At 43.5% G+C, this 17,310-nt stretch overlaps 2 protein-coding genes across 17 annotated transcripts in view; one reads left to right on the top strand and one right to left on the bottom strand.

The window, feature by feature from the left end:
* Nucleotides 1-17,310, bottom strand: part of ampd1 (adenosine monophosphate deaminase 1 (isoform M)) — a 269,757-nt gene that overhangs the window by 11,555 nt on the left and 240,892 nt on the right. The gene's annotated exons all lie outside the window — the stretch shown is intronic.
* Nucleotides 1-17,310, top strand: part of agrn (agrin) — a 245,739-nt gene that overhangs the window by 79,957 nt on the left and 148,472 nt on the right. For 13 of the 16 annotated variants that reach the window (XM_020089194.2, XM_069527083.1, XM_069527093.1 and 10 more), the window contains one exon: nucleotides 13,934-13,972. In XM_020089194.2, the coding sequence (XP_019944753.2) occupies nucleotides 13,934-13,972 (39 nt within the window). Of the gene's footprint in view, nucleotides 1-7,278; nucleotides 9,331-13,933; nucleotides 13,973-17,310 lie in introns of those variants that run through there. The other 3 variants (XM_020089198.2, XM_069527091.1, XM_069527090.1) reach the window with 1 other exon arrangement.

Below are 17,310 nucleotides of genomic sequence, written 5' to 3'. Positions count from 1 at the left end.
TATGTGCTGTTATAGGAGTTATGGACAAATTTGTGTTTTTTTAATTGATTTATCAATAATATCAGTAATTTTGAACACTGATTCAAATGTTTTGCTGGTATACACTCTAAAACTGTCACCGGTCAGATTTGTCTAACATTCCCAGTTGGATCCTTGTGCAAATCCTTTTTGTTTATTGTTGCATGATGGCTGCATGCTATTATTGCTTATAGTCAGTGTACCTTCCATGCATTTACACTTGCATTGTATCTGATTTTTTGGTTGAGCAGAATGAAACCCTCCAAACACAGGATGTATTTTAATACCTGGTGCTAAGCGGGTCATTCATTTTCCTGACCGTGATTTCAGCCAGATAATGTCTATTTCGTCATTGTGGCACCATATTTTCATTATCCAGCACACAGGCTTGTCTGACTGCACTCCTATCAAAAGGAATTGGAATTGCACAGAACCTGTCTTGTTTGAAAGAATAACTTGAGCACATGCTGTCTGATTAGGCATATAAATAATTTATAGCTGTTTCAGTTATGGGCTGCGTCTCAACAAAGAGGTATTGCTCGCCAATTAATATTCCCACTCTGCCCTCTATCTGAGATGATCCAACTCCATGTGAGCACCAGCAACCCAGTGATGGGCAGAGAGGAAAAGAAAAAAGAAAGACAAGTGGAAAGGGGGAGAGGGAGTTCATTACTGTAAAACCAAATGACAGGGTCCCAGTGTATCACTGTCACTTTAAATGCCAGAAGGCCTATCAGTTCCTTTGGCTCGTATGTAGCATATATGTGTTGATCTGTCATGCAATAGTTAAGCAAAAGGTACCAGCACTTTTATCTTCAGAGAAAGCAGGAGTCTTAATGCAGCACACGAGAGATTCACTGTACACTACATAAATCCTTTGATGGGGCTGGAATCCAAAATAGAATATATCTAGTTCAAGTCGTTGTACTTAATGACAACGTTGTGCTTCAGATATGCTGCTCATTAAATAACAGAAACCTTATTTGCCAGAAATGTTAAAGAATTTGTTACTTACTGTCTGTGCATCGTTTCTCATTTGTGGACAGTGGAATAGTCCCATGGCCTTAGCGTTGTTAGCTTTTGAAATGACTTTATCGGAATCGTGGACTTTAATGTTAACTCACTGAATGGTAATAATCAGGCCTCCCACACTGTTCTCCTTTTACTACTCACTACCTCCTCTGTGTTCCCTCACATATGTGTAGTGGTGTTTTTTTAGCATTTGTACAATCACTGTTTGTGTATAAAGCATTAAACATACTCTACTTGTAATATTCGTGTGAGTTGGTCAAGGCAAAAATTTGCCATCTAAAGTTTCTATGTTGAGATGAAAAAATATTGATTTAATAATAATTAACCAAGGCCTAAGAATCTGAACAACCACTGCCAAGTTTCCATATCTGACACTTTCAGCACAGCACCCTTGTATGTTTATGTGTCCTCTGTCCGTACCAGTGCAAGGTAAGCCACTGTTGGGCATCAGCCATATTGAAAGGACAGCTCCCAACTCATAATGACTGGTCATCACAAGTCTCCCACCGCTCTCTCCGCTTGATGGGGCCAGAGTGTGACTTGGCCAGTTCCCTGTGACAGATGGCTAACTTGGCCAGAGATTGACATCTGCATCATCCTTCAGCTTCATTAGCCCTGCCTTTCCTGTCAGCCACTCCTCCTATGATTCCCTCCTAGCCTTCCTGTGCTGCTGCCACAATTGGCTGCATATGCCAGCCGCATGGATATGTGTCACTCTCCACTATCTCTACCCACCATAGCCAGGCTGCCAGGTTGTTCTCTTTCTCCTCTTCACACCTCTTCTTTCTCTGTCACTCTATACTTTATTTTTAGCAATTTCATTCTCTTTCTCTCATTATTTCCCTGCCTGTGCCCGTCCATTGGAATAATTTCCGACATCACTGTTGAGGGAAAATTGTTGGTGCTGAAGTCCTGAATAACAGTGGAGTAGGGAGGATATTACATCCTGTAATCATTATTGTTGTGGGTGTTGATGTGCATGAGGGGCTGCCCAGAAAATCAGAGCTTGCTAATAACAAGTTGCTCCATCGTAAATTAGTTCGTCTCTGTTAGAGTGGTGGAAAAGGAAGGCGGAGGGTCGATGGGCAGTAGTCCTTAGAACATCAGCCCTCAGGCCATGTCTCCAGATGAGCCCTGAGGCGAGGAATACAATCCCCACCAAATGAGAGGGAACTGAATGCTTAGCAGTGCACACGTCCTGCATGAGGCCCCAGGCTACGAGCTGGCGCAGAGTAGGCTGAAAGAGCAGGTCATGGCAGTGCAGGATGGAGTGGTAGGAAGAGGCAAATGTTGCCAGGTGGATCATATTAACCATTGACTCCGCCTGCTCCTGGGTGGCTAAACAGCATCGTCTGGAGGACTGGTTAGCGGTCTAAACAACATAAACATGCACAGATTACACCAACCATCCATGTACATTACATAATTACAGACTTCAAGATGACCCAAGGGCTGTGACCTATGGATTTTTGAACATTCATGTTGAGCTAAAGGCTGCAATTCACTGCTTTTAGCATCATGGTGTAACTAAGTTGACATTAAATACTGGACGATGTGTCACATTGTGAGTCACATTGTGTGGAGCCCACCCGGTGTGGGAACTCTCTCACTGACGCTCATATCAAGGCTGCACCATCATCATACACTGAGTCAGCAACAGTGTTTTCATGAAAGCAGAATTTTGACTTTGAAACAGCACCAACCTTCTTATCTGGATATTCACCACTAATATAAAATAAAGTGCGAAGCCATTGAGTAATGTCCGACCACATTTTAACAGGTTTTGTCTTTAAAATTTTAAAACTTACAATATTCGAAATCAGGTACTAGTTTGAGTGAAATGGCATTTGTATGTCGACTGTTCTAATCTTATTATATTATAGTCAAGGGTTAAGAGTCATGTCTGTTGTAGTATTGCTGTTACCTAATGAATAGATAAAAAATCAGTGTGAAAGCTTAATAAAATGTAATATCTGCACAGGGTTCAATGGCTCAGGTACTCGTCTGATGAGTATGAAAATAATGTAAATCATATGCTGTCTTAACTTAAGGCATCTATTAGAGTTCAGTCCTGATCCTGAGAGAGGGATCCCTCACATCTAGGTTTTCTTCCTTGCGCTTGTTGAGGATTATGGACAGAGGATGTTGCACCTTGTTACGCCCTGAGACAAATGGTGATTTGTGAATATGGTCTTCACTAATACAATTTGATCGATTGATGGTCTTTATGGTTGCTAGATCTCAGCTGAACTCAAATGAAAGTGACTTGTTACGCCATGTTCATACAGCCAGGCCAATATACAGACATGTAAATGAAATGCAACCTAATGCTATGCGGCATAACAGTGCACTGTATAATACAATGCAATGCAACAAAGTACAATGTGATGAAATGCAATGTGTGATGCCTGTGAGGGCCAAACAAATGCACATTCCTGGGAGAGTAATCTGTATTGTGAAATTCTTTTGTTTATCTCAGGATCATTTTAGTATGAAAACTTTCCAGGGTGTAAATTCTTCCTCATAGTCTTAAGAACATTAACAGACTTTGAGAAGTAGAGTGTTGCAGGTGTTTTTGAGACTTGTTAAGGCCCAACACCTGACAAACACATTTAATGCTTATTTTTTGTCTTTATTTGTCTCCTAACTGTAGCATCTGTCTGCAGATGAACTGTCTTTTTGAATCCATTTACTGTGGTGTTGATGTTTAGTTGTCATGATAACACTAGTCGTAGAAACATCTTGTGTGTGTCCCTCATCATCATTATCTGTTCTTGTACCACCCACTCTTTCTTAAATCTCAGATCAGCAGAGGTTAATGTTGTTAGCCACGCACAGCTGTGAGAGGGCCTGGCCCTGACTGCTCCTCAGTTTGGAGGCCTGATGACTGCAAGGTCTGGGAATGCTTTGGACGGTTCAGGGCAATTTGACCTACGATGATTGGAGTTAATATCTTAGAGAGACAATTGGTCCACCTGATGGCATCTCTGCACGGCTTGATACACATGATGAATTTGACATGGCCTCATGATGGTGACCTCATGCTCTTGACAGCTGAATTTGTGGCCTTAAATTGAAGCTTGTTTGTGTTATTTGGGGCAACAGGTCCTTATAATAATATAGTCAGTTGCCCTTGATTGAGCTTTGAGATGCCACTTGCTGCAAAGACTGTCACTGCAGCAAATAAAGAATAATTTAACATATTCTTTTAATCAGCAACATGAAACCATCATTTGCAATGGACAACATGAAAGATGATCTCTAATGTCATTAATGAAGGCAGCAGCTTTGCTTTTGAACATGGACAGAAACCTACTCTAATGGGGTGTTGGGATATTCATCAACAGAAAGCTTTTATACTAACCCAAATGAACAAAGCTCTTTTTGCATTTTTTCACACAAACTTTCCCAAACAGATTAAGTGCTGAACCTTGATAATTCTTTGTTAGTGCATTTAAAGAGGGTTTTAAAAATTGTACTGACATCCAATAATATCAGCAAACTGAGTGACTTAGTTCTTAACTACAAAGTCCTTTTTTTCTGAGAAATTCATCCCATGTGTGCATAGTCATCTTGAACATTTTTGACAAATGACTCTGTATATCGGCTCCACAGTAAAAATCCTGACTGTCAGTTGGATTTTTTGCAACATTGGTGCATTTAATTTGTTAAATTGGAAATTACTCTCCTGCTTCTTGTGTCAGAGCACCGACCCAATAAAGTGTTTTTAATACAATACAGTGCTGATATCATTAATCACTGCAAAGTTCCAACAATATTAAATATAGGACCTGACCCATGACCATGTGGTAGTGCTGCCTTATTGTAGCTTGTTAGCTCCACTTCATTTTACAATAAATTCTTCCATTTGAAAGATCAAATAGATTAATGCGGTCAGCCAGAAGCCCGGGAGGTGCACTAGGATGCACGCACGCACACACACACACACACACACACACACACACACACACACAGGCACACTTTGATTGAAGCATAACTGTCAATCAGTTATTGAATGTGACAAAATCCTCCCCCTCTGCTTAAAGAATAGCACGCACACACACACACACACACACACACACATCAACTTTTACCTCTGACACACCATTAAACAGTAGATCAGCTCCTTTGCCTCTTAAATTGCCATTTCAAAGCCTTCGGAGAGAGATGTTAACCTCGTGTGATACTTGCGGCATTAAAAATGAATCAAAGCAGCTCGGCTTTGATGTCAACGGAAGATATTATTTGGGTCGTGGCAACAGAGTGCCAGGCAGGCTGACTCCCTCTCGCCCTCTGCTGGGAGAATTTGACACTTCATTTCATGATAACAACCTGTAATGCTGTGGTGCTATGCACGTCTTTGTTTTGCAATTGCTTCAACTCCTTGTTGCATCTGAAATTCCCACTTGCTGAGACAATCAACAGGAAGATAAAGACACTGTTATGTATAAACGTGAAAAGAGCAGTGACAAATAAGTCAGCAGCTGTTTCCTTTTGGTTTTCAGTCAGTCCATCAATCAGGTTTTGTTATGTAATGTGAGGGCTGATGGGGACTGTCTGGGGTATCGTGTCCGGACAGAGTGAGGAGGAGGAGGCACCTCTGGGTGGGTGGTGTTGCTGATGATGAGGGACTGAACTCTTGACCCTCAGCGGGCAGTCTGAAAACCTGGCCCCTCGTATTAGAGTCTCCCCCATAGAGAGCAGCTAAGGTCTGGGAATGAACACTCTGTCCAAAGAGATAAATGACTTTGGTGGGAAGCAAGATCACATATGTGTGTATGTGTCCGAGTCCAAGTGTTAGCTTGTAAGCTGAAAACAGAGACCAAAAGACAGAAGGAGCCATTTTGGTGTGTGTGTGTGTGTGTTTATTCATTTCTATCTGAGAGAAAAGACAATTGTGTGTGCATTCATGCAATTCGTCTATGGATGCAGCCACAATGTGCATCACCGTCATTGAATATGTGTGTGTGCGCACCCTTGTGTGAAGCGCAGAGTGGGGGGAGTGAACGGCAGAGATGGAGATAGAGAGAGCAAAAAAAAAAAAAAAAAAAAACCTAAATAATTGATGATGGATTCCGCCTTGCATCTGCTGCTGTTGAGTTTGTTCAAAGTAGATATTGATGCAGGCTCTTGCAAAAACAGAGCGTAACCACCCCTCTATTCTGACCTCATTATCTCATAAGAAGAGCAATAATGCGCTGCATTAAAAAGGGCAACAAAAAAAGACATGCTATGAAATAGTTAATAGAAGTGCTTCTGCCTCAGATCATTTGCCAGATCTGCTGAATATTCATTTTTGCTATATTGTTTAGTGCAGAGGTGGAAAAAAATAAACCTATTCCTCGTTGTCATGAAAGTAAGTTGGAAAAAGCATCCAAATGGGATTGTTAATTAATTGAAAATTGGCTTGTTTGTGTGGAACGCATATGAAGTTTCTCAGGCTTATTTCTGCACTGGTTGCACATATCGGTCAAAAACAAGCGAGTTGGGCTGTTTGGAGACTCAATATGTGATTGACTTTAATCTTTTTTTTTTAAAGTTTCTCTCTCGTCCCTCCTCCTCCGCCCCCTCCTCCTCCTCCTCCTCCTCATGCCTATTTTCTCTCAGTTTGCCTCATTAAATCTTTGTGGAAATTCTCCAGCTCTAGTGGAGGAGACTTTCTTTTGATTAGGCTATAAACAAATGGAGGAGTTGGTTGACATCTCCCAAGACCGTGGCCCTCTTTTGTTTTCCTGCTGCACTGTTGCTGCCCCCTCTCTGACAGGACTTGAGTACTATTCCCCAAAGCCTTTATTCTTGTTCGTTTTTTTTTCTCCTGTTCCCTCACCCATCTTCAACCCCCTCCTCCCCTCCGCTTTTGTTAAAGGCAGCCCCTCATCCACTTCCCCCACTCGTATCTCACTCTCTCTCCCTTACTCTCTCTCTCATTATGCGCTCATCCGTTCCGCTGGCTGAGAGCTGTGCGAGGAGAGGAGAAGAGCGTTTGGGAAACCAGGGACACGCTGCTGCTTTTTGCTCCCAACCCCCCTCCTCCCTACCCACAAAACCCCACAAAAAGGTGGACTGAAGTGTCATGAGAGGCTTTTCCTTCTGCGAGCACTCCTCCTCCCTCCTGTTTACTTCCTCCCTCTCTCTCTCTCTCTCTCCCTCTCTCTCTCCCCCTCTCTCTCCCCCTCTCTCTCTCTCTCTGTATTGCTGTGTCTGTTCGCTGACTTCTCTCATTGACTCACTCCTCCCTGCTTCAGCTGGCTGACTGAGTGCGCTGACACTGGGACCACTACCTGCTGTCTGGGGATTAAGCACGCTATGAATACCCGGAGCCTAATTTGTTGTTTTGGCTGCCAGTGAATGTTGGATCCCCACAGAGCAGAAGCTGGAGCATAAATCCTTGTGGCCGGGACACGGGGAGCACCTCTGGACTAAGACAGAGGCAGTGAGAAAGGGACTGGATGCTTGATGAAGCGAGTAACAGAGAGACGACAAACCAGAGGGAAAAAAGAAAAGACAGGACAAGTTCTTTGCTGACAGTCAAAAGCAGAAGAAAGAAAATCAACCCAAGTCTTATTACGATCAGGACACAATGAGAACCATCTCCTCTCGTTATTAGGCTGGGATTTTCTGTCAGGGTGCTGACACGTGGGAAGAAAGCCTGACAAATCTCCGCCTCAAGCTTCTTGGTTGATTTCTGATCGCACACAGGTTTTTCTCTTCTTTCTTTGAGTTATTCATTCAGACTGTCTCTGTTTTTTCCTGCTCATCCGTGGCTGCTTGGGGGAGGACACAGGTCGGCACTGACGGCTGGAGAGGGGATCGTGATCGTCCTCCTCTCCCAACTTTTTCCCTTTTCCGCCACTTCTGCTGACCTGCTTTCGGCCCCAGCCAACAGCGGCTTCGGGGGCAGTTGCTTACCCACTCCATGCGAGTAATGAAGGTTATTGAACTGAGGAGGCGTGGCATGCACACGGGAGAGAAGGGGAGGAAACGCAAACCATTTCTGTGATCCCGGGAGCATATGGTTTAGCGAGAGGCAGCCAGCTGCTTTCCAGCCATCCGGCTAATCACGCTGAAGAAGACACAAGTTTCTCCGGTGACGGTGTCAGGTTTGGACAGACCTTGCCTGCTGTGGTTTTATATCTGTTCACACTGTCAGGATCCATTCAACCATCCATTGAAGAAGTCAGTCCTTCGGATACAAGAAGCAGTTGACTTAGAGGATCGCACGCAAATCATCGCTGAGGAGAGCAGCCAAGCATTGTTGCCCCAACAGGCAGCAGCCACAGGGAAGCTAAAAAAGATGCTCGGAAATCACTTCATAGGGAAATAATTGTGACACCACATGTTGTTGGTGAGCACCAGACCTTGGCTTGTTTTCAAAAGGCTTTTGACAAAGAAAGGGAGTTCTCAAGGAGCCGGCGCTGTCAGACCCCTTTCACCTCCGTCTAATTACTAGTCAGGGTCACTGGGAAGAATTGAGAAGATTCCTTCTGTGGATTTACTGTCAGTCTCCTGTGGAAGTTTTCATTGTGGATATCTGACAATCCTAAAACACCCACATCCTGTCAGCCACATTTCTGGCTTAGATGCATCTCAAACACATGAATGCCAAGAGCGCTTGAACACACATTTACTAACTTATCACCAACACTCACTTAAATCCACACACATATTTGCACTGTAAGTATAAAACACACATATACTCACACTTTGAAAGCCCATTAGTTTGTCTTTTTCCCAGAAGACACAGCGCAATGGAGGTTGCATGGACAGGTGGGGGGCTGTAGGAGTTCATCATCCCTGTCCCCCTGTCTGTCCCCATTCCTCAAATGGATGTTATTATTTCTAAAAATGTGTTACTTGGAAACCACTGAAAGCTTGCTGCTGCGATTCTCAGAAAGAAACAGTCACCGGGTCCCCGCCACGGTGCTCAGCTGGAACCACAGCTGAAACACGGACCATTACGGATCTCTTTTGCTTTCTATTTTCTCTTCATCTTCATCTTCTGTCCTTATCCCACCGCCATCATTTTTTCCAACGGGTCTTTGGGCACCCCTCGTCGCCCTCCTCGCCCCGTCATCTCCTCCACCCTGGAGGGGAGGGGGTCATTGGAGTGGAGCATGAGCGGGTGCCACTATCCCTCGCCCACGCCGCCGGAGCGGGATCGCAGGTACCAGCACAAGGTGTCCTTGGTGGTGCGCTACTTTATGATCCCCTGCAACATCTGTTTGATCCTGCTGGCCACATCTACGCTGGGCTTTGCCGTGCTCCTGTTCCTCAACAACTGTACGTTGGTTCAAAACACTCAACTTTACTGTTGTACTCAACTGTTTTCTTCTCTACTTCATTTTTGTGACACCTAAATGCGCCGCTCACAATATCACATAAACCCCAATTTAAAGCATTTGCGCTGCCTTTGAGACAAAGTTTAGTTGGGAAGAAATGGTTTAGTAGTAAAACATAAAATACAGCTTGCATTAAATGTCCTTGTTTAAACATCACCTCTCATGACAGCCTTATCTGCACACGAGTAGGGACATCAAGACAGCTAAAGTCACAGCCCCCCTTCTTTGGTTGTTTGTCTGCAGGCTTTTAAAACTGCTTCATGGTTCCTCAGTAAAGTCTTGGCATTTACTTGGAACTGCAGGATGAAATATTATATGGTGATTAAATGCCTTGAGAGGATGTGAAAATGTCTTTTGGCCTGGAAAGCTGCAACCCCCCCCTGTCATCTGCTCCCACTGCGTGATCCTTTTCCCACTGTATATTCAAGTACAGTGGCTCATTAAGAAGGGGGAGGCGTAGTGTTTGTGAGCCTTATTTTCTGGTGGTGGTTTTGATGTGGGGGATGTGTCAAAGAGTTTTCAGAGAGCTGTTAAAAGAATAGACACCATATACCTGGTGTTAACGTCTTTCCTGAGTGATCTGATCACAAGTGGACAGCGCTAAGTTCAGGTGTGTTCACTCAGACCACATTGGAAGGGGATCTGGGTGATAACATTCTTAGCCTCTGACCCGATACTGTTTTTACGCATGTCATTGACCATATGTTGATTTTTCCGTGCTCAGCTCGTTGATTTGCCGATTATTCTCTTTCTATTTCTTTCTCTCTTGTGCGGAAACACACTGAAGCACAGTGAGATTGGACACATCTGTAAAGTCAGACAGGGTAAAAACAACATAATTAGTAAAGAGAAATATATATAAATAGACATGTTCATTTGCATATAGAGCAGGGAAGTAAGATCCAATCACTAGTGGTCACATGAGATGCCTTCAGGACTCATTTTAAAGCCAGGTGTAAAAATACAAACTACAGATCTTATACAAAAACTGTATTCATGACAGGTTTAGCCTCAAAGAGCCAATAGTTTTCCCTACAACTGAAATTCACCGCTCACCTGTAAACAATGTGCAACCTTTTCTTTTTTTTTACATCACCATCAGCATACTTTCCCGGGGTTTCCCCAGCCTACATTAACACTGACTCTCTCACAGCGTCCTCACTCTCTCACAGACCTACACAAGTCTATTCATTAGTGCCTTCCCTGTTTAGACTGTATTAAACTGTAAATAACTCTCAACTTGCCAAAGTGGGCTTTCATTTATGCAGGACTTACGCCACATAATCATTTTCAAATTGTAAAAAGTAAGTAAATAAGCAAAATAAGCACCGTCATTTTCATGCTGCCAAATTCAGGTTGAAGTGGTTTTCACTTTGAAGAGAGAGACTGTGCTAATCCTCTTCAGGCAGGGCTGTTTTTTCATGTCAACCCTTTTCCTGTGACTTTCTCTTATATCTGTTATCAGCCTGTTGATGTGTTTGAGGCAAAGTCCTCGCCGCTTTGAGGATGCCACTGCATATTTCAGTGTGCTACATTCACTTCTACGTTTGTATCCTTCCTTCATATTTATCAGTTTGTCCTCATTTTAATTGGTGGGTGTGCCTGACCAGGAGCGCAACGGTTCATTTGCAACCCTGTTGTGTTACAGAATCAATTTCTGCCACAGATTTAATACAAACTCAGTTAAAGCAATCTTCACCACTCAGAGGACTGAGAGAAAAGAAATGCGTGCTGGCGAAATTGATGAGGTAAAAGGGAGTCTGTTATGCTGCCAAGAGCCCTCGCCATGTGGCCACAAGGACAGCTGGGCGGTGATAGTGATAGTGCTGGTAGTGGTGACGTGTGTGTGTGTGTGTGTGTGTGTGTGTGTGTGTGTGTGTACATGCGTGCATGTGTGCGTTTGGAGGAGGGGTGTTAGAGGAGTCTTGCAACCTCAGATTTGCAATTTCTGTTTTCACCATATGGGGTGAAGCACCCCCCCCACACACATGCACACACACACATGCACACTGTGTGTAACCTCCTCATACCCTTGCCAATGGAGCCCACACATAGAAACAGACTCAGTTTATCATTCTGTTCAACTATACATCAACCAAACCAAAGGGGAAGGTAACACACATATAAAGACACACACACACGTCTTTGTGTGTCTATGCTAAATGTCAAAGTGAAACACATATTGATTTGCTGAAGATATAGGCTGAATGATGGCCATGTTGTGACATTCACACAGGAACAGGAACTCACACAGGCTTTTCCCGGTACAGGGGGAGATGGGAAAGCCTGATATGTTTATGTAAAGACCTTATCTTGTCCTTTCATTATGGAAATGTGATGAAATCATTTTTGCTTCGCCCGGCACCTCAGCTCACTCCTTCTCTTCTTGTGCGACTTTACGCCTGTATCTGTTCCTGTTTGTTTGCGTGTGTTCACACATGCTTACGAATGTGCGACAGGAAGTGCAGCCCTTGTGCATGTCTGCTCCACAACCCCCCCAAGATGGAAATCAGTTACCATCATGACTGACTGAGAAAAAGCTTCAGCAGACACTTCATTATTCACATGTATCACCCAGCCTCACCTCTCCTCTCCCCTCTTCTCATTTTTTCTCCTCTCCCGCTCTCTCTTCCTCCCCTGAAGCCTGGCTGTTGACAAGCAATTTTAAGTGAGCCTAAATTTAAAACTCAGCTGTGTCTCGGGACGCCGACGGGTATAGCAGAAGTCCCGGGAAAGGCTTCGGTGCAATGGTTGATGGGGTCCCAGAAAAATGTGTTAGCTGCGTAATTGATGTGATGTGTGTTATCTTCCTCATTATCTCTCACAGTGCCAAGACATTGGAGAGACGGCTGGGTGGCTGCGTATCCATTCTGAATGTGTGTGTTGGTGTTTTTGTTCAGCGCAGGCAGCTCTGACAACTCGTCAGGTCTCGGCTTAGTGAGTCCGACAGCCGAGTTGCCCGCAAGTCTGCAGATGGTGGTGTGGTTGGGTTTGTGTTCAGAACGGTGGTGCTCTGGTAAACTGTGACCAGTGTAACATGATGGTGTTTGTGAAAAGGCGGTTCATTTAAGCCGTTTTCAGACATGACCTGCGGGTAAAATTGGCTAGGGAGTTTATCCACTGTTTGCCTTTCACACATGTACAACATAGCGGGAGGTTCTGCGCGCAGAAGCGTTCACAACTGCACAACTCACAACTTGCATCAGACAGAGGCAGGGAATGATGCATTAACTCTGCTGCGAACGTGATTTTCTTGTCGTAACACCGATGTCGTATATTATCAACACAAACTCTCTTGACACATTTGTCGGTGTCTTCCACGTGTGTCATTGCTTCTTCACTGGGAGATATTTGTTTTCTTTTAAAAAATGTTTTTTTATTTTTGAGCCTGCGTTGGAAGCGTCACCCTTGATTACTTGTTTAATCATCAACAAATCATTAGAACATATATTGGCCACAAATTGAATTTGATAGGAACATAATACTAAATTAAATAAAATGACAGTTGCTGTTTGTCTCTGCTTCATATTGTAAAATAAATATTTGTGGGTTGCAGATTGTTTTTCTGACAAAATAAGTAATAAGAAGACGTCCCCGCAGGCTGTTGGAAATTACTTTTTCGTTGTTTTCATTTTGAGACATTTTTTGAAGCCTAAACAGTCATATCCCAAAAAATAAACCTGAGATTAATTAAAAATGGAAATAATTTTTAGGGATAAATACATAAAATGACTGATACTTTCTGCCTTAATTAATAATTTTTTGCTTTTGCCTTTTTTCCCGACAAAACAAACCTAAAACAAAGTAATTGTTCTTCATCCACCTTCATTACATAAACCTCTATTGATTCATGTACATTGCCTGGTTCAGTTTGTCTTCATTTTCAACCGTCAAATGTCAAATGTCAAAACTGCAAAGGCTCTGGTTTCATGAGATTTTTGTCCCTGAAAGTTGCTCCACACTCAGTCATTTGACACTGCAGGTTTTGTCTCAAGGTTCCCACAATCCTACAAAGCCTTATGTCATCATCTGCTGGGTGTTGACCAGGAGAGAAAGCATGATGTCATTTGATATATTAGAGGAAAAGAGTTGTGATTCATTCTGCATATGGTTGCTGGGGGTTGGGGGCTAGGCAGTAATTTTCATTGATGGACCATTTGTCATCACTGTGACATCACTGATATTTCAAATCCCCTCTCACACTTTTCAAAAAAAAAACAAAAAAAACACCAGTGTTTTCAATTCTCATGTGTTACAATATCAAGAGTCACGCAGTGTGGTTTGAGACAAGACCATAGAAACAATGAATGTCACAACAATGAGGAGACTGCTATCGCTGAAATGTAGCCGTGTCGATTAGCTCAGCTGGGCTCCTCAGGGGCCCAGTCACAGCATTAGAATGTGTTAGATAGAAAAGTCAGGCCTGTGGACAGAATGTGTCTCTTTTTTTTTTATAGCAACTCAATTACACTGCCTTTACCCCAGGGAAGTCTCTGAATCCCCCAAAACTAAAAACCTATTTCTCTCTCTTTTATCTCTTTCAGACAAACCTCCTCACTTCACACCGGCCCAGCCTCCTGATGGTAAGTCCTCTGTGATTTCTCTCTGCTCGTCTTCACTGACCACCAGTGTTTAGGGGGGGTGCCTGCAAATAATGACCTCAGACGGTCATCGCTTCCTTTGAAGTGGGCAGGCGTCTGTGTGTGCTGCCAGATTCGGCTGCTCCCCCTTTTTGTTTCCACACCGTTGGTATGGTGGGCACGTGGCCAGGTCTGCTCGGGGCTTTGATGTGAGAGGGATCTTTTGATGACTTGATTTGATCTGCTCCACACAGCCAATCGGGCTGATGTTCAATACCTGTTACCTGCAGCATTCACATCCATCTGATGGGGTTTAATAGGATAATATCCCCCCTGTCCCAGAGTAATCTACATTACTTTAGACTGCTGAGGGTTTGGAGATTGGGGGTGCAGAGCCGCACCGTCACCCAACCTTGTTATCACTTGTGCTTTTCTCACACACACACACACACACACACACACACACACACACACACACACACACACACACACACACACACACACACTGTATAAATCATGGCAATTGGCACTGTATTGTTTCAGCCGTTTTCTGATCCAGTAACATCCGTCGTTAATTAAAAAAAGTAGCAATTTATTTCCAAAACGGTGGAGCTCGGCAAGTTTTAATTGGATGAAAACAGCTGGTTTTCAGGCTGCTGTCATGAATATTTATCAGCAGCATCACAGTGAGTGTCATAGACTTTGGCGTTGTATTTCTTTACTGAGCTGACAGTGACCGGCTCCGAGTACTTCTAAAGGTGTTATATATCGTCCTGCTTGTGCAACCGCTACAAAGCCAGTGTTTTGTTGGGAGAAAACACAATGAGAAAATGTTTCTAATGATGCTAGCTGGCCAGCTGATGCCAGGGACAAAAGGCCACAGTGGGGGCTTGCTGAGTCTGTGTCCTGTAATTGCTCCATAGGCCCGCTTGTTTGGAGAAGCGGTTTTATGAAAAATGTCATCCTTAGAAGAATGTATGAAATTAGAGGTGGTTTATTATGAATGTGATTGTCTGGCCACATCGGGACAATAGGTTCTTTGCTGTCTTTGAAGTTTGACTTCGATAAATAAGTAATTGCTCTTGATTGGAGCATTTTTCAACTTGGCCTCACCTCGACACATGAGGAGTCAAATTTTTTCCTTTTTGTGCCTCATATCACAAAACTGCTGCAGATTCAATTGCAACTGGTAGAGTTTAAAGCAGCCGTTTGTTTTTGTTTTAATGACGGATGAAATTGACTTGACAAATCATTATATCTCACCGAGAGGTCTCTATTTGTCTGTTTTTGAAGCAAATGTTGCCATAAATTTCGGCTCTCCACTGGGAAAATGAGAAACAGTATGCAGGCAGTGAAGCAGCTCATTTCTGTCCTCCATCGAATTTTCCTCCACAAAAGAAATAACGCCCTGCCTATCGATCGAGCCACTCATTTCCCAAGTATTAAACTTATTTTTTTCTGTCTTAGGGGCACAGTTTGTTTCTGCACTAGTCAACCGTTTAAAAGCCGCTGCTAGCCCTTAATTACATTTGCAATAGTTCTGTAGGCTTTCCATCAGCAGCCTATGCTGTTTTAATATGCCAAGCAAAACAAAAAGCAAAGTCTCCAATCAGTGGGTAAGCCTGCCCTGTGGGACGCAGTTTCTCTGGGTCATTTAACTCTGGAGAGATTAGTGAGACAATTAGAGTTGGCCCAAATACGACAGTAGGCCACTTGTTGGAGATGTATGGTTTTAGCAGTGGTGGAGGCGCAATTTAGAAGATGTTGTCGACGAGCAGAGGCCTGGTGTAGCTCTGCTATTAGTCAAATCTGCTCCAAAGAGCACATGGCTTTTTTTTTTTCCTACTGAACTTGTCCTCAGCGCCAAGGACGCTCCACTCTCCAGTACTTAATTACAGGAAATCACAGACAAGATACCAAGGACTCTGCATTTTTAAACAGCCTAGTTTGTCTCTGAACCGCGTTTGATGAAACGTCCTTATTAGCACGAGGAGATTCTGCAGAAAGTAAAAAGAAATTTGTTCTGCACATTAGAGCGAGAGAATCTTGGGACTTGGGAAAAATTGCAGTTTCGACACAACATAAGCACAGCTCTCAGATGATATTTATGGTGCACGCCACCCGCAAATAGCTGGCGAATCCTCCCTACTGAACGGCCTATAATCACCAGTCAAAAAAAGTGACAAAAGTCACAAAGCGGCCTTTAATCAGGCTCTTCTGAAAGCTCAAAGCAGCAGTTGCCTGGCTCCGGCCGTACTCATTATTGCCTGACGTCTCCTGATAATAGGACAGTTGTTGTGTGTTTGGCCAACGCTAGAAAGCTCAGAGAATTTGCAGCTAGAGGGATTAATATTGGACTTTGGAGGAGGGGTCAACTGCCAGAAATGCTTCATAAATGAGGCTCTCGGCCCCCCCAGTTGTCAGTGTCTACATTCAGTGAAAACACTATGTGTTTGTCCACCTAAGGACATAGGAAGGAGGCTGTAATAATATTTGATAGAGATTATATACAAGTTTATTCATGGCATATATTTTAACAGAGATTTAAGAGGAATTATTACCAAAGTAGACATTTATTATATGTGATTTATAGCAAATCTAGTCGTAACTGAACAAGGACAAACAAGAGATTCACCTCTTGAAATCTGTTTCAAGGTCTTCAGGCTGAGAGGAAAATCAGGTGCGGATGACTCCCTGGAGGTATCCTTCATTTCATCATATTGCAACCTTAGATGACAAAACACAGGTCAGACGAGATCCCAAATAGGCCAGCGACTTAAAAGAAAGAGAGCGTAATAGAGGAGCGGAGCATCAGGCAGTTCAGAGGTCTCCTGCGACTGGAGCCGTCTCTAGCACAACCTGCCTGGCAGGAGCCCATTCGCTCTGAATCCTTCAATTTGGCGTTTGTCACTGACAGCATTCCCGAGAGGATGCTCCTCGCTGACAGACAAAGTAAACTCCTGGACTGTAATGTGATTTGATCAAAGCCTTAAAAAAAGCGCCAGCAGGCTCACTTACACTTTGAGAGCAGCACCACTTCCTAAAGAACTGACATAACTCTTTGTCAGCTCTGGGAGAACACAGTAAACGCTCCACACCCATAACCCCCTCAGAAGGGGAGAATAACACACACACACACACACACACACAAATATGCGCACAACCCGCATGTAATTTATTCGGCCAGAGCTTTTCCCTGTGTTCTTGACAGTAAGCCTGACTCTGAGAGAGGCAGAATTAATTATTACTCCTCGGCCTATCTTAATTAAATCTTTTCACATCATAGATTTCACACAACAGAGGCAAAATATCTACCTCATCTTTAAGCCGAGGCGGGGTAC

This window comes from Paralichthys olivaceus, chromosome 6 (assembly GCF_024713975.1).
Source record: "Paralichthys olivaceus isolate ysfri-2021 chromosome 6, ASM2471397v2, whole genome shotgun sequence".
Lineage (NCBI taxonomy): Eukaryota > Metazoa > Chordata > Actinopteri > Pleuronectiformes > Paralichthyidae > Paralichthys > Paralichthys olivaceus.
This window is presented reverse-complemented; position numbering and strand designations above follow the sequence as displayed.